This window comes from Ornithodoros turicata, chromosome 1, assembly GCF_037126465.1.
Source record: "Ornithodoros turicata isolate Travis chromosome 1, ASM3712646v1, whole genome shotgun sequence".
In the NCBI taxonomy this organism is placed as follows: Eukaryota; Metazoa; Arthropoda; class Arachnida; order Ixodida; family Argasidae; genus Ornithodoros; species Ornithodoros turicata.
Window position 1 is genome coordinate 138,656,450 of NC_088201.1, and position 23,923 is coordinate 138,680,372.

Here is a 23,923-nt window from a genome sequence, read left to right on the forward strand (position 1 = left end):
ACCATGTCGCGCAGAAGGTATCGAACTCCAAGTTCTTAACAACGTTACTCGTTAACGACAAGCCAGTACAGTTCGAAGTGGACTCTGGCGCGGCTTGCTCACTCATTGCCGAGGAAATGTACAAAAACACGTGGCCAGAGAAGCCACCCCCACTAGCTCCGGGAACAGTACAGCTCAAAACATGGTCGGGTGAAGGGCTCGACATCTTGGGATCCACAACTGTCGTGGTCCAGTCCGGGAGGAAGAAGTGCATGTTGCCGCTATTAGTAATAAGGGGATCAGGAGCAAGTCTGCTTGGCAGAAATTGGTTTCGACCTCTACAGATCGAAGTAAGCGGAATCAACTATGTCAACGGCGACTGCCTAGAACGAATACTCGAGGAACACAAAGAGGTCTTTGGAAAGGACATCCAAGGCCACAGAGGCGATCGGGTAGACATCCAGCTTCAGGATAGAGCAACGCCGAAATTCTGCAGGGCAAGGCCTGTGCCATTTGCCCTACGGGAAGCCGTATGCGCTGAACTACAATGCCTAGAACAGCAGGGGATCATCGAGCCGGTGCAGCATTCAGAGTGGGCAACTCCGGTGGTGTGCGTTCGGAAGAAGGACAACACCATACGACTATGTGGGGACTATCGGAGCACAATTAATGCAGCAGCGATGAAGGCGGATTATCCACTGCCTACGCCAGACGAGGTGATGAGCAAACTGCAAGGAGGCACGCTCTTTTCCACGTTGGACATGACACAGGCCTATCAACAGTTGAGAGTGACAGAGACAACCGCACAGCAGTTGACCATCAATACCGTGAAAGGCCTGTACAAAGTCAAGCGGTTACCATTTGGAATAGCAGCAGCTCCTGCTATATTTCAGAGGTTTGTCGAGAAGCTTCTAGCTGGCATTGACGGCATCGCAGTCTACCTAGACGACATCATTATCAGTGGAGCAGACCAACAACAGCACAATCGACGTCTGGAAACAGTACTGGCAAGACTGGAACAGTCCGGACTGAGACTTAAGAAAACAAAGTGCAAATTTGCACGTACCGAAGTGGAATTATTAGGACATAACATCACAGGTTCGGGCGTGCGGCCGACAGATGCAAAAATACGGGCACTACTGAAAGCTCCTGAGCCAACGTCGAAAGAGACCTTACAGTCATTCCTCGGAATGTTAGCCTTCTATGATCGTTTTTTGAAAGACAGAGCAACTACGGCAGCACCACTCTATAAACTGCTTGCGAAAAACGCAACGTGGAAGTGGACCACGGAACACAAGACTGCATTTGAGGCGCTCAAGGAACAGATTTGCCATGCTCCTGTGCTGGCCCACTACGACCCACACAGACCACTGATACTATCATGCGACGCTTCGCCGTACGGCGTGGGTGCGGTACTCGCGCAAGAAGACAATGAAGGCAACGAAAGACCTGTCGCTTTCGCATCCAGGACCTTGGGACCAGCAGAGAGAAATTACTCTCAACTAGACAAAGAAGGCCTGGCAATCGTGTATGCGGTTGTACATTTCCACATGTACTTAGCGGGTCGACACGTGCAAATATACACTGACCACAAGCCGTTACTCGGGATCCTCGGAACTACGAAACCTGTGCCACAGTTAACGTCGCCCCGAATGCTGAGATGGTGCGTTAAAGGGGTTGAGAAACCGTACAGATAGGACTTTGTCTCTAGCAGGTTCTGTACACTTCACTCCACGCACTTCGTACGCAAAGTCCCGCTTCCCACATCCTATTATTTTTTATGCTATCGAGTTTTAAAAATCCCCTATTTTCGAGGCCCCCGTCGACCGTCGCGCCATGCGGCGCCGAACAGCTCCGTGACACAAACGGGAAGTTACGTCAGAACGGAAGTTCTGTGACTGAACGTCATAGCGGTTTCCGCTTTCGTTCGGAGCACGTTTCTCGCGTCCGCGTGTTTTGACCTGCGGTGTTGTGGGGTTCGTTGGCATTGTTTTATTCTTTTTTTTTTTCTGAGGTACTGAGTTTCTAGTTAGTACCATGTCCCGGCACTGCGTTGTGCCGTGCTGCAACCCGGAACCTAGTGCAAGCTTTCATGAGCTGCCAAGAAGAAATCCTAGGAGGCAGTTGTGGATCGACGCCTTGTGGCCAGAAGGCGATTTTCCCACCAACATGAACGTAGTTGTTTGTAGTAAACACTTTACAGTGCACTCGTTCAGGGCAAACAGTATGAACGCCGCGGCTGCAGAAGCTGCAGGCATTTCGTTTGCACGTGCAAGACTGACAAGTGACGCAGTCCCAACTCTGTTCCTGAGAGGAACCGGCGTGCAGTTTGGCGGCGTAAGTTCATGTTTCTCACTTCACATTCGCAGTGTTTGCGCTGAACGCCTGTCTTTCGCAGTAGAGTGCTAATTAGTCACAACTAATCAGGAGAACGCCTCAGGGGGCTGCCGCTATGATCGTAGGATACCAGAAATATGTAGTGATTAGCTACAATGGAATGAAAAATTCTGTGCTACGCCAGTGTGCAAAAATGCGTTAATTTTTGCAGGAGGCAGAGACTCTGTTTCCAACCGAACCTGCCAGTTTCGCGTCACAGGATAGCTTCGCCGTTTTTTCTCCTGAAGGCGATCACACGTACTCTTCCCGGGACGATAGCTCTGCCACCCTGGTCGATCATGCAAGCATATTGTGTGACAATTGTAGAAGAAGGGACCAGGCTTCAGTGTCAACACAAACAGATGCCTCGCTTACAATTTCTTCATCGAAAGGTTAGTACACGATGTCAGTATTGCTTTTCTGTGGACCTGAGCTCACAGATTGTAACATGAAACAGGTACACAGGTGAACTTGCATGTCAGGCACCTTGTGACTGTAGCCACCCAAACAGATGTGTGCGCCCCGTACACACAGTGTGCAAAAAATTCCACGGATGCATCAACAATGACTACTACTGCACCTGAACCTTGTGTTGCGTTGTCTGAGCAAGAGGAGTCTTGTACCTTTTCGCCCAAACTTTATTCAAGCCCTGTTACTTCAAGTACGCCTCACACAAATGAACAGTATGACAAGGACACAACCTACTCTCCTTCCTTTGACGGCAGTTTTGTGAGGTATGGTTCCTCTGGGTAATGGTGCATAACAGTTTTCATACATATATTATGTGTAAACTGCAGACTGTATTACAAAAAATGAAGCAGACAGGGAAAATAAAACAGAAAACAAGGAAGCATTGCACGTGCAAACTGTTCCATCGGTTTAGGTGTCTTGAGAGGTAATGACCTTTCTCAACTGAGACATGGCCGTGTACTGCAAGGTGTTACATCACCACCACCACCCATCTTTTTCAAACTGTTGAGATAGAAAACTAACTAGAAATATGAGATTGTATTGGGTAAACAGCTCCAGTACAGTGCCTTGTAGTTTGTCACTCTTGGGCACTTCCATAATGGAAAAACTTGCATTGTAGCACCTCCTTAGCGACACACTCACTTCTACAATATGCCATCACACTGCTGCCTTTCTATGCAGCACCCCACGAGAGGACTCCAATGTTCCACTCCATGCAGAGAAGAAATATGTCGTCTTTGAGAGTTGCCTCCTCCAGCTGCTCCAGGAATGCAAAACATGTCACACACCAGCCAAAGCCACGCTGTCTTCAGAAGGAACCTTTCTGACTGCCAGTTCTGTTTGCTCAAATGGGCACCAGCATACATGGACCAGCCAGCCAATGATCAATGGGAAGGCAGCAGGAAACCTCCTACTGTCGGCTGCCATTCTGTTTTCCGGATCAAGTCCTGCGAAAGTTCTCAGGCTGCTCCGCTTCATAGCTGTACAGGTATAACCAAGAAGCTGAAATTAAAAATAGCATGAGGTGAGGTAACATAAAAATTGTGGCATCCTTCTGCAGGTTATGTGTGACCGAACATATTTTAATTACCAGAGAGGTTTTCTGGTACCTGCTATAGAAAAGGTAAGATCACGCATCCCACAACTTTAGATATACAGTGCTAGGCTTTATAATAGTAAAAATTGCGAGTATATTTACATGTAAGGTGAGTTTGATCAGAAATGTGTGACTAACATGCTGGAAGTGTGCGCTATGCATATTAAAGTGAATACAATGAGAAGAAAAGCATTTTATGTTTAAGGTGTGGAGCATAAAGCAGCAGCAGACTCTGGCAGAACTGAGAGGGCAGCCAGTTGAGCTTGTCAGTGATGGGCGCTGCGGCTCGCCAGGGTTCAGTGCGAAGTACATGACCTACTCTTTCCTGGCGTCTTCAGTTAACAAAGTCATCCACAGTGTCCAAATTCAAGTTGGAGAGGTAAGGTGTTGGGACAGGGATTCGGGATTGTGCAGACGTTCTGTTGCTCTTGTTATTATAGTTATGATTGGTATGATGCTAATATGTTACTACTTGTTCACTAAACCTTTGGGGGTTTCCTTTTGGAGATATGGTACCTTAGTTTCTTAATACACTTAATGCAACACTGAATTTCATAACCCGTGACTGTTTCTGCGAATGTGCTTTACAGTGTGAGCAAGTACGAAGCAGCGTCAGTATGGAGAAACATGCTTTGGTGACTGGTTTAGCCGACCTCCGAGCAGAAGGCATCCAGATTGCGTCGCTGACAACAGATCGCCACACCGCCATTCGCAAATACATGCGTACGCAGCAGGCTGATATAAAGCACAGATTTGACATCTGGCATGTAGCGAAAAGCAAGTGCATCATTTCCGCTTTCAGTTTTCGCATATTAAAATTCTACACTTGCTTCATGTAGGCTTAAAGAAGAAAATGGTGGCTGCCAGTAAGCGACGGGGGCTGGAAAAGGTGGGACTCTGGATCCAGTCTGCTACTAATCACATGTATTGGAGTGCTGCCATGAGTGGAGACGACATAGAGCTGCGTCTCTCCATCTGGAAGAGTATGCATTTTTTTCAGCCTAGGCACAAAATTCCATTTACCAGCAGCAATACCATTTACATATTTTGTACTTAGGTATCAACAATCACGTTGCTAACGTGCATGATGGGCACGATGGACAGTACACACGATGCCTGCATGGGAGCCTCGAAAGGAGAGACTGGCTTTGTCCTGGTAGCGAATTTCTTACTCTCACTTTGACATAACTTGGTTTGATTTTCCTGACGTGCACATTAACCCTTATACCTCTGATATGTAGGCTCACCTGAACACAGTCGTTTCGTGTCCCTCACTACGGACCGTTGCCTTTTAAAGGACATAGCTCAGCTGTCACCAGCGGGGCAGACTTACAGCCTTGAGTCATTCCATGCGGTCATCATTCACTTCGCTTCAAAGTCTGTGCCTTACACTCCGGCTGTCATGCAAGCTAGGTAATGACTTTGTGCTCTTGGTGCACCAGTGCACTCTTCCCTCCAACAAAACACTACTCGTGATGTGATCAGAAGGCTTTCAACACCTTTTCTGTGCAGCTAATTGCAAAAAAATCCTCGAAGCCAGGTCTTGAGGATTGCAGTTATTAGTTAGTAAACGCCTCGTAGAAAGCTAATTTCTGATGCCATACACATTTTCAGAACACGACTTGCAGCTCTCCATTTCAACGAAAATGCAAATCGAGTGCAAGCAGTGAAGCGGAGCGGAGAAGGAAAATTCAAGATCAAGCTGCAGCGTGCAAGGGAGGGTCATTATGTGGCGTGCCCACTGAATGTGGACGCAACATACGGTACACAGACTGTCTTGTTTTTAGCAAGTCTAAAATTACAGACGATGAACTGTAATAGAGGGCATATGTGCATTTAGACAATTTATTTTGGTTTGATGGAACTGTAATATATTTCAGACTACATCAGGGATTTGATGGAAGAAACTGTTGCAGCATGTCAGCGCTTCAGAACCTTCGACGAGGCTTTTGCTGCCAGCAACGAAGACGTGCCTCCACCCATGACAGCACACCATCCCCGAACACAGTCCGCTGCAGAACTCGCTGCTATACGCCAAAAGAGATTTTGTGATGTCCGACGAAGGCTTGACTATGAATAATGTACTCTGCTGATGGGTACAGTGGACTTGCACTAACTGAAGGCAAGGGCAACCATGCTTCTCATTAATTTAAACAGTTTTTCTGTTTCTAAACAACAATTTCTAGTCTTTGTTGTATTTAAAAATAATGTGACTTATTTTTCTCATGCAGTAGAATGTTGCTAAATGGAATTGCTGCTTGAAGGGGTTGTACACTTTCATAGATGTGGTTTACTACATCATGGATGCATTTTTTTCCGCACCATAATACTGATGGGGAAAGAACTATTTTTCTATGTGGTGTACTTTGCGAGATACAAGCCTTTGAACAGCCAACCTAGCAAAGAACCAGACATTACAGATTTCAGAGCTGCAGCCACTCCGATTAGTATAGCCATGAGCAAGTGACCTCTCTTTTGCTACCTCACTGGCGGCAGTGAGTGCTGTGTTGTTAGTCTGCCCAGGACGCACAACTGCCCACTACGATAGTTGCGACGTTAGTGGCGTAAAAGTTGCACTGCTCTAGACCATTGAAACATGGGCGTCATAAGAAACGTGGCAGTGCTGCGTATAGTAGCAGTACGTGCTATGCATGTTATTTTTACAGGAACTGTACAGTTGAAGTTTGCTAATATCCCATGGTCATACCCACAAATTTAGGTCATAAAGCTGGCCTTGCTAATGCCGTACTGATATTCCTGAGAGAAACTGATGTTCTGAGGCTGGAACAACATAGAAGGGAGAGATACAAACAAAGCCTCATTGATATTCCTGATGAGTGCTGTATGTCAGATTAGTCACTGATCCTACAATTGTGGCCATATTTATTATATTTGCTTGTTGTATTGTATCGTATCTGCATTATTATTTGTGAAACTAAAATTGAGCATTGTTCAATGAGCTAACCGAGTGTCACGTCCGGTGTATACCGTTTGCGTTAGAACTGTTGTTTTGAAGTGTCCAGGTGTCAATATTACGTCCTTCTAGTGTCACTTTGTTAGTTTTTGTTGCATGTTGCCATCAGAACTCAGGGGCACCTGGTTCTGTTCTTTGCCCAGTTAGTCTACCAGTCATTGTGCAAGGTGTGCAAGTTAATCCATAATCAGCTACATTGTTAAGATGGATTGAAATGATTTGCTTTCTAAGTGGCAGAAAGTTGCAAGTAACGTGAAAAGTGTTTACTTGTGGTGCTTTGGGATGATCGAGCTATTATCAACAAGCTGTGCAGGCATCCATCACACTGTTGTTGAGCAAATAAGCTACGGTTGCTGTAAGAGCTGAGCTTAGATATTCAACAACACTATGCATAGTGTTCAAAACTGTATTCAACACTACGTACAGACACTCTCACCATGTTGTGGTGTACAATTGAAGGTGTTGGAATTACTTACAACCAAGGAATTTCCCGGTGTTCCTCCCACACCCCTAAAAGTGCACAATGCGCCTGCCCAGAATTTGGTAAAACTATGCAGTATTTTCTAAAAGGCATTGACAAGGCAATGGATATGCGGTATATTGTGATGTCGCATTACCGTTGGGAGGTAACAACATCATATAAGAGAAAAATTCTGGGAAAATCCCTGCCTAGAGCAGTAATGAATATGTACTAGTTAGATTGGCCTGTGATGAAAGGCCATGAATACTGTGGTGTGTTAAACGTGATCATTGTTCTCCTGTAGTATGTGCAGATGTTAAGAGAGATCCTTGTACGACTCTTTAGCACGCTGTTCTTCGGTTGAATTCAGTCCAGACGATGATGATTGGAGTTTTTGTGGCACATCAACAACAAAGGTCATAATGTGCAAACACTGTGATCAAGATGAGATGAGTTTAAAATAGGTAACATGTTAAATATAAGCAGAGAAGTAATATATAAAATGCCCCTCTAAAACTACAAATGGTTTGATATTGCAATAGCACTTACAAAATTAAAAGCTCTACTAAAAGGGACGATATCCTCATCACCAAGCAATAGTGCTGGATGAAGAGGCAAAGAATATGTGTAAAACTCTTTGAAATGATGCTGACGAGTTTTTCAGTTTGAATTGTGATCCTCTAATACATGTGTGATTTGCTTTCTCTAAAGTGGGCTCTGTAAATTATCTTGATTCTAAAAATTAAAACACTACATATTCTGTATTTGCACACGTCTCATGAGTTCCTATATTTTTCACACTCCATGACAAGCCACCCTTGACTGCTTGAACCCTGTGAATGATGTGGAGGGAAATTCCTTTCTAATGGTTGTGACTACACATGCTGGAAGTGTTTTCCGATTGTCTGGCCCAAGGTATCCCCAAATCCAGCGTGTGAACTGTCTATAAGCAGCAAAGCGATACCTTCTGCAAGGAAAATCCACATTATGATGAAATGGATTAACCACTATGCTAGCGGGCATGCAAGACAAAAGCCGGGGACCCTACAACTGTTATGTACTATGTGACAAACTAAGTGCTTTGGCAAAATGCTGCCCAAGCTCCAAGATTTTTGGAGCAAATGAAGGGTGTGATACAGTGCAACAATAATGCTTAACGAAACATTTTCACATCACATGTAATACCAAATAGATCTGACGAACTTCTTTATCTTGGATACATACCTGTACCCTCTTTCTTGCGCTTGTTGCTGATTCGAATCTGGCGTATTGGGATCCTGAGGCTCGCACAGCGCGACAGAAAGGACCTCAGTGTGCAAACACACTGTGCGGAAGTGCTCGTTCTCTGTGATACAACCCTTCGGTTGTTTGCGCAGCACCTCGTTGATGCGGCGGCAACAAATGCGTTCCTGTACAGTCGGCATTTGTCCGCATATGCGACAATCACACCTGGATGGAAATATAGTTCAGAGACTGGTAATCACCGGCGATCATACTCTGATCTGAATGTTTTACACTTGGCTTACAAACAACAGCGAACGTACGGCAGCTCAGCCCCAAAATACTTGAAACATACGTGCGTTATTTCTCGGGCTCGAAAGAATCTGACACTTTACAGAAACAGAAGACACCGGAAGGTGTTTTACACAAGACGACCTCAATGTTTTAAATGCTCAGCTTACCAGTCATTTAGCGTCCTATTTTGTTCGTCCGGAGTCGGTTCGTCCGTGGAGACGCTTGTGTCACCGTCTTCTGTATCCGACGCCGACTCCAATGAACTCTCTGCAGACTCTCGTACAGGATCGTCCTGATATGGTGTCATCCCGAATTCCTGGCTCAGTCTCAGAAGCCTCCTCTCGAGTTCGGAAAGCGATCCTTCTTCCATCTGATCGGAAAGCGAAAGCACTTCGCCGCGTCCCAGCGTTCGACGCGTCCCTGTTTACAGGCGTCGTCATGGGGACGGAAACCTTCGCACTTCCGCCCTTCTGCTGCGCGCTCGGTACTACGTCATACCGAGAACGGGCGAGGAGGTGGTGAGTCAAGAGTGAAGGGATCTCCCCAAATCCCATGCGCCGTAACTTCGCAACGCGGGAGCGCAGCGTGAAGGGGTTTCGACGAAGGTGTTTGGTACCCATAAATCTACATTTCCACTATGATTTTATCCAATATTCGGATTTGGATTCTCAACCCCTTTAAGCTTGCTGCCTATAGCTACGATCTAAGCTATCGTCCGGGAAAGCTGAACTCGAATGCCGACGTTTTGAGCAGGCTGCCGTTGCCGTCTACAGATGGTGAGCCGTGCCACCCAGCGGATGTGCTAATGTTCGAAGCATTAAGCCGTCCTCCCCTAACTGCGGAAGAAATCTCGTCAGCAACGCAGAGCGATCCAGTTCTTTCCGAAGTGTACACCGCTATTAAAGCAGGGACGTTGTACAAGTTACGAGACGCACAGTTTCGCCAGTTTCGGGCAAGAGCCACGGAATTTTCCTTCCACAGAGGCTGTATTCTACGTGGATCAAGAGTGGTCATTCCACAAAGCAAAAAGAAGCAGGCGCTAGAGTTGGTGCACGCTGGTCACCGTGGCATCGTGGCTATGAAAGCCTGTGCCCGGAGTTACATGTGGTGGTGCGGTATCGACAACGACATAGAGGAGATGGCCAAGACGTGCATCATTTGCGGGAAGAATCAGAAGTCTCCCGCGAAGGTGGTACAGCCAGAGTGGACTCGACCCAGCAGCGCATGGCACACCGTTCATCTAGACTTTGCTGGACCTATTCGAGGTATCACATTCCTAGTAATAGTGGATGCCTATAGCAAGTGGATGGAGGTCCGGCAAGTGGAAAGTCCAAACTCAGCTACTGTGATACGAGTGCTCCGCGGCCTCTTTGCGACATTTGGAATTCCGCAAAAAGCAGTGTCGGATAATGGAACTGCTTTTGTGTCCGAGGAGATGAAGGAATTCTACCGGAGAAACGGGGTTAAGTGCGTCACGGCAGCACCTTATCACCCTGCTACCAATGGGCAAGCCGAAAGAATGGTCGGTTATTTTAAACGGGCACTGTCGAAAGAAACTTCGGGAACGCTGGCTACGCAAGTTTCAAGGATATTGTTTAAGCAACACACAACGTGTCACGCGACAACGGGGAAGACCCCTGCAAGACTGATGTTCGGGCGAGAATTACCCTCGGCTCTGGATGGTCTCCTACCGAAACGTCACACCAGCCAGCTCGATAAGCTACCAGAATCAAGGACACTCCATGAAGGTGACGTGGTCCTCATCAGAAACTTCAGGAGCAAGCCAACATGGGTGCAAGGAGACGTGACCAGAAGAGTGGGTCGCCGTTCGTGGATGGTGCGCACAGAGGACGGCGAGTGCCGACGTCATATCGATCACATTAGGCTACTCCGACGTAAGGCACAACTGTTGGACACTGGCACTTCGCCTCTTCTGGCTTGGGACATAGGCGATACTGAGGATCAAGTTACCAGGAAAGAGGAAACGTCGTCCGTTCCACCTCCTTTGGAAGGACGGCCTAAGAGAGTCAGAAGGAAACCAGATCGATATGGAGACTTTGTTTCGGAATAGATTCATTGTGGTTTGGGTTTTAACCTAAGGGGAAGAAAGTGTTATGTATTGGGTTGTTTATGTGTCGAGTTCTTTGTTATCACATGGGTTATGTAAGCGCGGTCCGAAGACGACGACGATGGGCGCGCGACAAAGAGAATAGTGCGCTGGCCAAGCCGGTACTGTCTGTACGCAGGGGACTACTAATAAAAGGTAATCCATGGACATCGGTGTTCGCTTATGCTTATAAGCCATCAGGAACTCACGGAAACTCGGATCTAACAATTACAAAGCGAAATATATTAACCTTGATACAGAAGTAGTAAGGTTGTTGTGTGGGCAAAAGCTATTGATACCAGATGATGCAGGGCTCCCCAGGCAGTGCACGGTACTTCTGAGGCTTCCCACAGACTCTGCTTGCAGGGCAGTGAGAACGCATTTTGAAAGCCTCAGGTTTATCATGCGCCACATGGGGAGTCCTGCTTCAATTGGCATCAATAGCTGTTGCTTACACTCCAACCTTGCTATTTCAGCATGAAGTCTAAGACATTTTGGTTTTATTTTTCACTGCACCAGTTTCAGCCTCGGATTTAAATGGCAATTCGCTGAGGCCTATCGTATCTTTGATGGTGTACCAGCAAGCAGTGGTATTGTTGGGCGGTTTCGAGTATATGTATATGAATGTTTGTTCAAAACTTCTTACGTCATAGCTTTGTCATAATATGTGTGGTCCTACTATTCATTGTGTTGCCACTCACAATAAGTTAGTAACTTCATGTAGCTCAGTGTCATAGTGATGAACCTCCGAGATTTTTTATCTAGTAGAAAAGCGTGCGTAACCCAGCCTCCCTGTAGGCTGTTTTTTATTCTTTATTTTTTATTTTGTGCTTATGAGTATTCTTTCTGGCTCAGTTTTAGAGGTCAGCCCTAGTCGGTTGTGTTGTAGTCAGCACACATGTACCTGTGTGTTTTCGTTTATTGTTATTCAGTTTACAATCGCGAAGATATTTTTCTTGTCGTGCCACACCACAAAAATGGACCGTTTCTGCACTCTGCAGTGTTAGCCTGCACTCAACATCATAGGCAGTAGGAACCCTCATGACCATCGCTGTAAAGTGTGCCACAAAAAGTACTGAAAAGTTTTGCAACCTTTAATTCTGTGCAATACATAATATCAGAACATTTTGTGTTCTCCTGTGTAACTATTTTTTGTACACCACTTTTTGTGTGCCTTTATTGTACTCATTTTGGAAATATATGGTAGGAATGGCTGGTGGTTGTAGCACAGATGTGAACATATTTTTTTAGATATCTTAAGCGTTTGTACTTGAAGAGTATGCGGTAGATGAAGATTTTGCCCATTTTGTGTGGATCGAGTCACCGGAAACATTTGTACAACTTTTATGAGTGGTTTAATAAACATTTGCATTTTGATTTTTGTGTTTGCTCATGAACGGAGGTCACACGAACGCAACAAATGTGTTGCAATAACAACGCATCCCCTGCCAGCATGTGCTCCTCATGACTGTGGAGATGCTGCAGTAAACAGAAGAAACGCATTTCAGTCCTATTTGTCCAAAAGCATGCTTTCTGACCGGTAATATGGCGATCTAATGGACGTCCGTCTAACGTCCGTGACGTCCGCCATGGATATCTATCGGATTATCCACAGACGGGATTTCGAGTCCAATTTGGACTTGTGGGCACAGGGATATAAACAAATATCCCTGTGACGTCCGAATATCCATCCGCGGACATGTCATGAATATTCATCGTACCGCGATGTGTTATTGGGGTCCGAATCCGAATTATAGGTTTGGCTCACTTAAGGCGCGATCCACAAACAAGACTGCAATGACAACTCCACTGCTTGATCTGGAGCGAGCATTTGAATCAAACCAAACCCCTAAACCTAAACACTGCCCTACACGGAGAGGATGAATCCATATCCGCCAACCAAATCTATAGTGCTCCACGAAGACTTAAAGAATGAAATTTGGTTGAGGCAAGCCACAAATATGGACGACGTAAAACACGTAAACCTCGAAACACCAGAGATTAACGAGTTCAAATTATTGAATTCTCCACAAAAGGCCCCTGCTGGAAGTCATTTGCCGTAGGTGTTGAGAGAGAGAGAGAGAGAGCTCGCAGCGGAGCGTGTTGATCTAGATCCACAACCGCTGGCACAGAATCCGCTCCGGATTAGCCGGTGAAGCACACATCCTCAGCCGCGGAGCGAAATCAGTCACCACAAGTTGCCAAAGTTTCCGCAACTTTCCCCGGGGTGGCGCAACCTGCCTACCTGCTCTAGGGTTCTATCCTCACCGCTCCTCCCCAGAGGAGAAACGCAGAGGAGGATACAGGAACCTCGCAGCCTGCAATGGGCGTACGATCGCGCTGCAAACTGTGTCCACGAGATTCGTATTGGAAAGGTACATGTGGAGAGAAGATGCATGTAGAAGAAAGATCTGAAGGAGAGAGTGTATATATCTTCTATCACGTGAAGCACCCAAACACGCTGGTAGTGAGTTTCTTTGGCTACGAAAATTCGGGATGTGTAACGGGCTACTATACCGGCAGGTTTTTCCGTGAATACGTTTGGCATGGGACGCTGAAACGGCAGACATCGTGTTAAAAGTATGCATTTGTTTCACAGGTATATCACGATGATCTCGTAGAAGCTAATGCTTGCAAACCCACAGATAAGAGAACGAGAGATGGCTAACACATCACAGTTGCGGAGATCGGCCGAAGTAACTCGAACACCCCTATTTTTACGTACTCCAGTTAAACTCCTCCTCACAACCCGCCATCACCGATAAAGCATCCTCTTTAGCAGCCACCAAGGCAATTCCGTCGCTGATATAGAAGCTGGTACCTCAGGTGTTCGAAAGGTCTGCTTCTTCGGTTCGGTGAAAGGATATGTAAGACCTCACAGAGTTCCATAGGAGGATGATAGTACGCGCCTGGTTTTGGACGTCTGTGATCCGAGTTGCTGTATTTGTGGGCACGCAGTCTACTCTTCCGTCGGTCACGCTACAGTATGCGAAGACCGGCAAACATCTGCGGACCGAAGTAACTGCGGTCGAAAATCAAAGCTGGACGTGAGGAGTTAACTTCTGTACTGATGAAGAGAGGCGCAAAATTGGCACGGAATGTTGCTCATGATTTATATTTATCCATTCCTCGATGTATTGCAGCTACATTATGTGCGAAAACCTAGTTTTTGCCTCGGGACCTAGGGTCTTACTTCATATTAAGAAATAAGGTGTGATATGTGTGGTTCGTGTTGGAGATATTTTATGCAACCGCTGCACAATCATATCTGTGAACGAGCTGCGTCACATAAAGGGACGGTCTCGTACACCCTGGCCTATCCACAAAGCGTACCATTCGATTCCTCATATCTGAAAACGTAATACTGTGAATTCGCTCGTCCAGAATCGCCACGGTTATTAAATAAACGAATTAAGTTGATAAGAACAGCGCCAGCACATTGCGATTTCTGTTGGCAACAGCGATATCCGCTACGATGGCAGACCGCTTATTGGATGAACAAATCGTCTGCTCTCGCGCCTTCTTGCAGCGGTGAGAGCAGACGACTTCCAAAAGGTGCTCGAGGATCACGGCGACGGCAATAAACTTGCTGCATGTAGTCTGGTCAAACGAAAGATGCGTATTGTAAAATGTGGCCGAACAACAATGTCAATACGTCTCGCATCTTCATTTCGAGCGGCAGTTTACGTGGATGACTCCACCTAATAAAGGCAGTTGACGCTTATTTACTAACTTGTCTCGTATCGTTCGGTATTTTGAGCACTTCTAGTTCGTCTTACCTGCGAAAAGAATATTCCGTATGGAAGTGGTGAAAACGTAACCCGGGTGTATAACAACTCTTTTGTCGACGACAATGTGACGAAAGTGGATATAGAAAAGCACCTGTTGGGAGTCACACACTCGAAACATCTTCAACAAAAGGTCTGATTGTCACACGCGCGTGCGTGTACTCCGCACGTTTCGTTCACGATGCATATGAGGTAAAGAGACGTTCTGCGGGCACGATATGTATGGGACGGCGCCGGACGCAGCTCGAACTAAAAGATGTCGGCCGTCACGCAGTCAACTGTTAGCGGCAACGGTGTCCAAAGAACTGGATACGCGCAGTATTGAAATGTAGGTATTACTTTGTTGATAATAGCCAAAAGTGATGTGTACAGAAATTGTCGGCACCGCACGCAACGGCAGTCCCGCGTACCTCGGAAGGAAGTGCTTGATCCAGCAGGCTACATCAGTTTGTTTTGCATATAGCCTCTCTAAGGTATTATCCCTACCGGAGCAGTATATCGCCAAACTATGCTCAATAATGTTGTCTTGTGCCCCTTCAGTAGCTGACACTAACTGATGAGAGTGGCACTCCTTCCTGTGCCAGAATCAACACCTATTAATGGGTCACAAATATAACTCAAATTCGCAGGTTTCACAGCTCTATTTAATTTTTCCCTGCACATTGCTGATGTGAGAAAAGTACTGCATAATATAAATATGTAAGTTATATCCACAAATCAGTGTTGTGATTATATGATGTTCAAGCAACAAAAGACAAGACAACCTTGTTGACAGGACAGGACGACAGGTTGCTCAGAGCTTGCTGCTTGAACATCATTATGACTACCCGATACCAACAACCCAATTTTAACACAATTGGTCAGTCCTGTGGACGTACATTACAATAAGGGACAATAAAAGATGACTACATAAACACTCAACTTCCGCAAACTTTATATTCAACGTGCTGGACATGTTAGTCTGCAACCCCTGATATCGAATCAAAATGTGAGCCAGTATGGGCAACAATAAGCCAGACGACATGTAAACATGTTGCAAACCGCTGTTCCATCTTCCAAATTTGTCATGGATGTCTAGGTATTTTTGATATTTTTGAAAATTTTTAAACATTTCCAAATCTTTTATATTCAACGTGCTGGACATCTTAGTGTGCAACCCCTGACACAATCAAAATATGAGCCAGTATGGACTCATGAACACACCGGTGTAACATGAGCAACAATAAGCCAAACGACATGTAAACAGGTGCAAACCGCTGTTCCATCGTACAAATTTGTCATGTACGTCCAGGTATTTTTGATATTTTTGAAAGTTTTTAAACATTTCCAAATCTTTTATATTCAACGTGCTGGACATCTTAGTGCGCAACCCCTGACACAATCAAAATCTGAGCCAGTATGGGCTCACGAACACACCAGTGTAACATGAGCAACAATAAGCCAGACAACATGTAAACATGTTGCAAACCGCTGTTCCATCTTACAAATTTGTGATGGACATCTAGGTATTTTTGATATTTTTGAAAGTTTTTAAACATTTCCAAATCTTTTATATTCAACGTGCTGGACATCTTAGTGTGCAACCCCTGATATCGAATCAAAACGTGAGCCAGTATGGGCTCATGAACACACCGGTGTAACATTAGCAAAAATAAGACTGACGACATGTCGACAAGTTGCAAACCGCTGTTCCATGTTACAAATTTGTCATGCACGTCTAGGTATTTTTCATATTTTTTAAACATTTACACATCTTTCATATTCAACGTGCTGGGCATCTTAGTGTGCAACCCCTGACACAATCAAAATCTGAGCCAGTATGGGCTCACGAACACACCGGTGTAACATGAGCAACAATAAGTGAGACGACATGTAAACATGTTGCAAACCGCTGTTCCATCTTACAAATTTGTCCTTTACATCCAGGTATTTTTGATATTTTTGAAAGTTTTTAAATATTTCCAAATCTTTTATATTCAACGTGCTGGACATCTTAGTGTGCAACCCCTGACACAATCAAAATCTGAGCCAGTATGTGCTCACAAACACACCGGTGTAACATCAGCAACAATAAGCCAGACGACATGTAAACATCTTGCAAACCGCTGTTCCATCTTACAAATTTGTCATGTACGTCCAGGTATTTTTGATATTTTTGAAAGTTTTTAAACATTTCCAAATCATTTATATTCAACGTGCTGGACATCTTAGTGTGCAACCCCTGACACAATCAAAATCTGAGCCAGTATGGGCTCACGAACACACCAGTGTAACATGAGCAACAATAAGCCAGACGACATGTAAACATGTTGCAAACCGCTGTTCCATCTTACAAATTTGTGATGGACATCTATGTATTTTTGATATTTTTGAAAGTTTTGAAACATTTCCAAATCTTTTATATTCAACGTGCTGGGCATCTTAGTGTGCAACCCCTGATATCGAATCAAAATGTGAGCCAGTATGGGCTCATGAACACACCGGTGTAACATTAGCAAAAATAAGACTGACGACATGTCGACAAGTTGCAAACCGCTGTTCCATGTTACAAATTTGTCATGCATGTCTAGGTATTTTTCATATTTGTTAAACATTTACACATTTTTCATATTCAACGTGCTGGGCATCTTAGTGTGCAACCCCTGACACAATCAAAATCTGAGCCAGTATGGGCTCACGAACGCACCGGTGTAACATGAGCAACAATAAGCCAGACGACATGTAAACATGTTGCAAACCGCTGTTCCATCTTACAAATTTGTGATGGACATCCAGGTATTTTTGATATTTTTGAAAGTTCTTAAACGTTTCCAAATCATTTATATTCAACTTGCTGGACATCTTAGTGTGCAACCCCTGACACAATCAAAATCTGAGCCAGTATGGGCTCACGAACACACCGGTGTAACATGAGCAACAATAAGTGAGACGACATGTAAACATGTTGCAAACCACTGTTCCATCTTACAAATTTGTCCTGTACGTCCAGGTATTTTTGATATTTTTGAAAGTTTTTAAATATTTCCAAATCTTTTATATTCAATGTGCTGGACATCTTAGTGTGCAACCCCTGACACAATCAAAATCTGAGCCAGTATGTGCTCACGAACACACCGGTGTAACATGAGCAACAATAAGCCAGACGACATGTAAACATGTTGCAAACCGCTGTTCCATCTTACAAATTTGTCATGTACGTCCAGGTATTTTTGATATTTTTGAAAGTTCTTAAACGTTTCCAAATCATTTATATTCAACTTGCTGGACATCTTAGTGTGCAACCCCTGACACAATCAAAATCTGAGCTAGTATGGGCTCACGAACACACCAGTGTAACATGAGCAACAATAAGCCAGACGACATGTAAACATGTTGCAAACCGCTGTTCCATCTTACAAATTTGTGATGGACATCTAAGTATTTTTGATATTTTTGAAAGTTTTGAAACATTTCCAAATCTTTTATATTCAACGTGCTGGACATCTTAGTGTGCAACCCCTGATATCGAATCAAAATATGAGCCAGTATGGGCTCATGAACACACCGGTGTAACATTAGCAAAAATAAGACTGACGACATGTCGACAAGTTGCAAACCGCTGTTCCATGTTACAAATTTGTCATGCATGTCTAGGTATTTTTCATATTTGTTAAACATTTACACATTTTTCATATTCAACGTGCTGGGCATCTTAGTGTGCAACCCCTGACACAATCAAAATCTGAGCCAGTATGGGCTCACGAACACACCGGTGTAACATGAGCAACAATAAGCCAGACGACATGTAAACATGTTGCAAACCGCTGTTCCATCTTACAAATTTGTGATGGACATCCAGGTATTTTTGATATTTTTGAAAGTTTTTAAACATTTCCAAATCTTTTATATTCAACGTGCTAGACATCTTAGTGTGCAACCCCTGACACAATCAAAATCTGAGCCGTGGGCTCATGAACACACCGCCATAACATTAGCAAAAATACGGCTGATCCATCTTGCACATTCGTAATGCACGTCTAGGTATTTTTGATATGAAATACTATAATCATCCATGATGATAAGAGCTTATTCGATGCAGAAGCATGGTCTTTGATGCAGATATGTTGGATGGTCCTGAAAAGGGCTTTTTTTTCTTCATAGGCCAGGGGTAATTGAAGACGTTGAAGTAGATGAGCTTATCCTTGATTTTGTCATTTGCTCCAGGTGTAATGACATGAATGGAAAGCCTTCACTTATCACGTTGACAACCTCCTGCCGCTTGCGGGAATGGATAGAGAGAGCAGCTTTCTTCAGCAGTCTATCCAAGTTCTGATACATATACATGACCAAATCTGAAATTTTGCATAACGTACCATGAAACACACATTTTTATATGCAAATAAAAACCTCCGCAACAAAAACAAACTTTACAACACCTTTCAGGAGAATACAACACCATGTGTACGTGACTGATCGAACCAGGTTCCGGCACATGCTGGTATTGGCGAACAGTGTCTACACACACACCTGCAATGTTTGTACAATTTAGAATGGTGTCACGATCAAGCGGAACATATATACGCAAAAAAAGTGCGCTTTTATGGATGAGTCTTACCCGCGTCAGTCGATTCCCGATCATCCACTACTTTCACTGGCTAACCACTTTGATGTTGCAAAGGGTCAGTAGCTAAAGGTTCATCGACGTCCCCGGTTCTTCAATCGATCGGCGCCGATGAGCTCATCTTCACCGCTTAGTGACAGGGACCCGTCACTATCGCTAAATTTGCTATCAGACATTACGACGTCGCGCGTGACAACTTTCAAGCGCAAAGCACATACACCTCCGACTGTACTGTGCATTGCGCTTCGGTCGCCCAATGGGCGACCTGCCACCATAAATACCATAACCACGTCACATTTGACGTTGCATGAGAGGGAGTTGAATCCAGCTGCGACTTCCGTCGTCTGCTGTCACGGCATATTCCTTCAAATTTCTCGAAAACCACTTCGTTGTTCTGGTTGAAACTTCGCGACTGTATTTCTGTAGCACTCTTGAATATAATTTCAGCAAAGTTTCGGAATCGCCCGATCTGTACGAGACCGTCCCTTTAACACTGAGACACTATTGGTATGTAGTATTGTAACACATGTAGGTATGTAGTATTGGGCGACGGTATAAAGAAAACAACTTACGCACACCATGCTACTCCCCTCCAAACACATCACAAATGTAAAATATATTATATCTGCAAGAGCAATAGGCGGGGTCTCTGCGTATCCGAACTCTCTCTCTCTCTCTATTCATATATTACAACAGAGATTAAGTGGGGGCGGGGTATACATTTATTAGAACAAAGGAAAAAAATGGGGAAATGTCAGCAAAACCAGACGTATTAGGCTTGCTATTCCGCAAAGAAAAAAGAAAAAGAAATTAATGAAAGATAATTAGGTAATCAAGGATAAACTAACACACCGTGAAAGAAGAATGAGATAGATTACAGAATAAGATGATTTAAAAAAATGAGGTTAATGCGTTGAGGGTGAGTGGTTAAACGCAAATATGACTAAAAAACGGCAAAAGAAGCATGAGATGGTATACAGAGAAAGATTACTTTAAAAAAATGACGTTAATACGTTGAGGTTGAGAATGGGGCACTGAAGAATGAGATGGCACGACTTGAGTTCACAGGACCTAGCTGTATCGCTCAAAAAAGTAAAAACTGCTTTGGTCACAGAACGATGTGTGGGATGTCGTACTGGGCCGAGTAGAATTGCCAGAGAAAAGCCTGTGCACCGGACAGCGATGGAGTCTTGTGTACATTCTGTATTTTATTAAAGATTATCTCAAATTTTAGCCTGTGTAGTGTTACGTACACGAATCGAATTTAACTTCACACTTTTGGCAACGCTAGCGGAATATATGTCCTCAGCAAGAAGACAGAGTGAACAACACTTCTCACATCCAACCTCAAACGCATGCTACCCCTTAGGGCCCAAACCTTTCGCCTCGTAATCTCTGATTGACAGATTGAGTGATATAAAATAACACTTTTCGTGTCGCTCGGCTTTCCAGTATGCCACCCTTCCTCGTTGGCGGTTTCAAAGACTTATTAATGTCAGAATCTTGCAAACTCACGATAGGCCACCTCACTAACTGCGTGACTTGCATAACAAAATAAGCAACTCACCTTGCCGAACTGGTTGCAAGGAAAACCTAGAACGGTGAAACCCCTGCTGCCAAACTTTTCTTGAAGTGCATTCAATTGACCATACGTCCAAGTCAGTCCTCAGTACGTAGCGACGTTGACTACCAGGACTACGTGGCCTTTGTAGTCTCTGAGGTTTATATCATGCTGCTGGGTTACGTCTTTGAACGTGAAGTTGTAGAGAGAGACATTGGACATACTGGATTCGCAAGCAGTTACGTTCGTCTCTTTCTGTGCGCCGGCCCTTTGGCACAGGGAAGCGGCGCCCAGCAAGGCAAGGCCTAGGCTAAACACGGACATGGAGCTCCTCAGACCAGGTCCGCTGGGGAAGGCCCCCGTAATTATACCGCAAGCAGCTGAATATCAATACCGCACGCAACCAGAAAAGACATGCAGCAACTGGCAGTCGTCAAGCAGGTTTTCGCTATAACATTCGTTATAACATTTCGCATATTGTTGGCAGCTGGACGCGTGACTTTTAGCGAGCTGACATTCCGTGCTGACATACGAGTTGCGTAGTGATTGATGGGCGATTGTTAACGACCTCGTAACAGAAGGTCCCATTGCTACATAGAGTGATCGCCACTATTGTTCGTGCAGCAGTTGCTGTTATCGCTGTAAAAGCTCTAGAATATGACGGCCATTCCGTTACAGCAGACACGAAAACACGTGAATCGTAGGGCAAATAGCTCCGGCAAACAGATCGGAGCCTCTGCCTCGAATCATAAATCTGTACCCTTTCACTCTAACTAACCAGACACGACCCCATTGATACGGTGCCCCCGAGAATGATGCCTGTAAAAGTACAAGGAAGGGGCAAGTCACGCAGTAACACTCTTCAAACAGAACTCTAGCACGAAATACTGTTAACGACAGACAAATTGACAGGACGATCGTGTTATCACTCCCGTCCTGTGGAAAGTGCGGAGCGCACACATTTTCGTGACAACTCGCGTTACTGTATAAATGCTTGGTAGAAGTTGTTAATTTTGTGGTTTTAAAGGGGTTGAGAAACCATATAAAACCCACTTAATGCATGCCTCCGTTTCATACGTTGTACCTCATGGAGTCGACACGCAATGTCCCATATTTGGTTGTTAAAACTGCGATGTTTTCAAGCCACCGTTGATGATGGTATCAACGAGCGCCAAGGTGCGTCGGCAGGCATACGGGAAGTGACGTTTTAGCTGTGCACGTCTACCCGAAGTTAACAAGTTCACCATAACGAAGACCGTTGCAATTGCCTCTGTCGTCATAGAAGCAGAAAAGTATGCCCTCCATTCTCCATGGAAAGACGTCACTTCAAAAAACGGGCGAGGAGGTGGAGACTTCACAGCGACCAAGGAGCTCGCCCAGCGCGCGACCTTCGGAGTGCGAAAATCGGGTGTTGTTTCCAATGCAGCCCCCAATAGACGGATTATCTCCGATGAATAGAAGGATTACCCGTTGTGTAGGGTACACCACTAGAGGGCGCTACCAGCGACGCCTCACCACTAGGGGCCGCTGCTGTCGCATTCCCCGGATGACGTCATTGCTACTTCGGGGAGCATGGTGAGAGATAGCCGGAGGCATTGGATGGCGATGCGAAATAGAGCGCCCCCTTGTGCAAGGCTGTGGTGGCGCTGCGGGCGACAGGACAGACGCTCTCGGTGGCGGCTCTCCACGGCGTTGTTATGGTCTCGTGACCCGGATACGCGGCGTCGGCAGCAAAAGGGTTTTGGGTCCAGCGTTGTGTACGAGTCTTTGAGCGAGTTTATATTAATCTCACTCCGTTTATTGTTCAACTGATGGTTGTTGTTTGATAGCTCAATTGCTATGCTGTGAGATTGTGGTGTACGACACGCATATACGGCATACGACAATATAAATAAATACGTATAAACAAAAGGACGTGCACGATAAATTACGCCACATTATTATAGCTTCCCGTGTTGCCACACTTTGCATCATGAAGGCGCTTTCGCGAACCAGTCCGTTCACAAACAGCCGTGTGCATCCCGTCGTGTATATATTAGACTTGGATACTTTCCTTTTAATTGCCTAATAACGCTTTTGCGACTCGAGCGCGTATATTAGCAGGCTCCAGACTCGCGCAATATTATTTTGGTGATGGTGCATATGTTCAGACAAGAGCGGAGGAAAGTTGTTCCCCCTATTTGCTTTATGTATTTATTCACTTCAGTATATCATTCTCACAAACTAGTTTAAATTTAATTAGCGATTAGTAATACTGCAGTATATGCAATTTAGCACACTACAGTGCTGTAAGATATATTGTAAGCACCTTGGCTGCAGAATCACTGGGTGGATATCTGTAAAATTTTAGTGCCTAGACAGAAGCTTTTAATCCCAGAGAACATCCACAGTGAATACTTGTCTACGCCGCATTAGTACGGTGATATTGTTTACTTTGCGTGAGGTCTGAAAATGCATATATATCAACACGACAAAGAAATGCGGGTTCCTCGTTTGATATTACTAAGATTAATATTAAGATAGTATCGTGGTAACAGAGTTGGTCCGGAAACTCGGTAGACACATGGGACCTCCGTTCCGTTCTTCTTGATTAGGGAAACAATTAAAAGAAAGCGTGGGGCATTTTCAACAGGCTGAGAATAAATTAGTAGTGCAACATTCCTCTTTTCGATGCCGATACATTCTTTGCTGCCGGCATTCTGTCCATAAGCAAGAGAAACGTGTATCGCCGTACCGCTTCCCTGTCCGGACTCGCTGCCGGACCTCCACTTGCAGCTTTCCGAAATCGTCGCCAGGTGGCCACGGCTTCGCTGGCATCCGTTCTAATGAAATAGAACACAAAAACTTTTACCAGATATACTTTTCGTTTTCTTGTATTTGCTTTGCATTTTCCCGCTTTTTATACTAAAAGTCGACTGTGCAGCCGATGCCTCGAATAATTGTCGCTGTGTGAAAGTAAGATCTCGGGTCTAGGGACGACGAAAACAGACACACAC

At 44.9% G+C, this 23,923-nt stretch overlaps 3 protein-coding genes across 3 annotated transcripts in view; 1 reads left to right on the plus strand and 2 right to left on the minus strand.

Annotated features, from left to right (window-relative positions):
* LOC135378645 (glutathione peroxidase-like) overlaps positions 1-21,362 on the minus strand; it is a 41,437-nt gene extending 20,075 nt beyond the window's left edge. The window contains exon 1 of the mRNA XM_064611730.1: positions 20,934-21,362. Coding sequence (XP_064467800.1) covers positions 20,934-21,251 — 318 coding nt within the window. The 5' untranslated portion in view covers positions 21,252-21,362. The remainder of the gene's footprint in view (positions 1-20,933) is intronic.
* Positions 3,119-9,256, minus strand: LOC135378646 (uncharacterized). The gene is made up of 3 exons (XM_064611732.1): positions 9,039-9,256; positions 8,581-8,805; positions 3,119-3,828 (listed from the first exon to the last, which is right to left on the minus strand). The coding sequence occupies exons 1-3, from the start codon at positions 9,239-9,241 to the stop codon at positions 3,801-3,803; spliced, it is 456 nt and encodes a 151-aa protein (XP_064467802.1). The 5' UTR covers positions 9,242-9,256; the 3' UTR covers positions 3,119-3,800.
* On the plus strand, positions 4,789-6,097 carry LOC135378644 (uncharacterized). Its single transcript, XM_064611729.1, has 5 exons — positions 4,789-4,905; positions 4,980-5,078; positions 5,164-5,335; positions 5,537-5,685; positions 5,803-6,097. The coding sequence occupies exons 1-5, from the start codon at positions 4,845-4,847 to the stop codon at positions 6,000-6,002; spliced, it is 681 nt and encodes a 226-aa protein (XP_064467799.1). The 5' UTR covers positions 4,789-4,844; the 3' UTR covers positions 6,003-6,097.
* Positions 21,363-23,923: the final 2,561 nt, after the last annotated feature.

Excerpts from the sequence above, each read along its gene's own strand:
- LOC135378644 (XM_064611729.1), top strand. The coding sequence starts at position 4,845 with ATGTATTGGAGTGCTGCCATGAGTGGAGACGACATAGAGCTGCGTCTC. Across the intron at positions 4,906-4,979 it reads GCGTCTCTCCATCTGGAAGA|GTATCAACAATCACGTTGCT; the intron begins GTATGCATTTTT and ends TTTTGTACTTAG. Across the intron at positions 5,336-5,536 it reads CCGGCTGTCATGCAAGCTAG|AACACGACTTGCAGCTCTCC; the intron begins GTAATGACTTTG and ends ACACATTTTCAG.
- LOC135378646 (XM_064611732.1), bottom strand. The coding sequence starts at position 9,241 with ATGGAAGAAGGATCGCTTTCCGAACTCGAGAGGAGGCTTCTGAGACTG. Across the intron at positions 8,806-9,038 it reads AATAGGACGCTAAATGACTG|GTGTGATTGTCGCATATGCG; the intron begins GTAAGCTGAGCA and ends ATTTCCATCCAG. Across the intron at positions 3,829-8,580 it reads GCGCAAGAAAGAGGGTACAG|CTTCTTGGTTATACCTGTAC; the intron begins GTATGTATCCAA and ends TTTTAATTTCAG.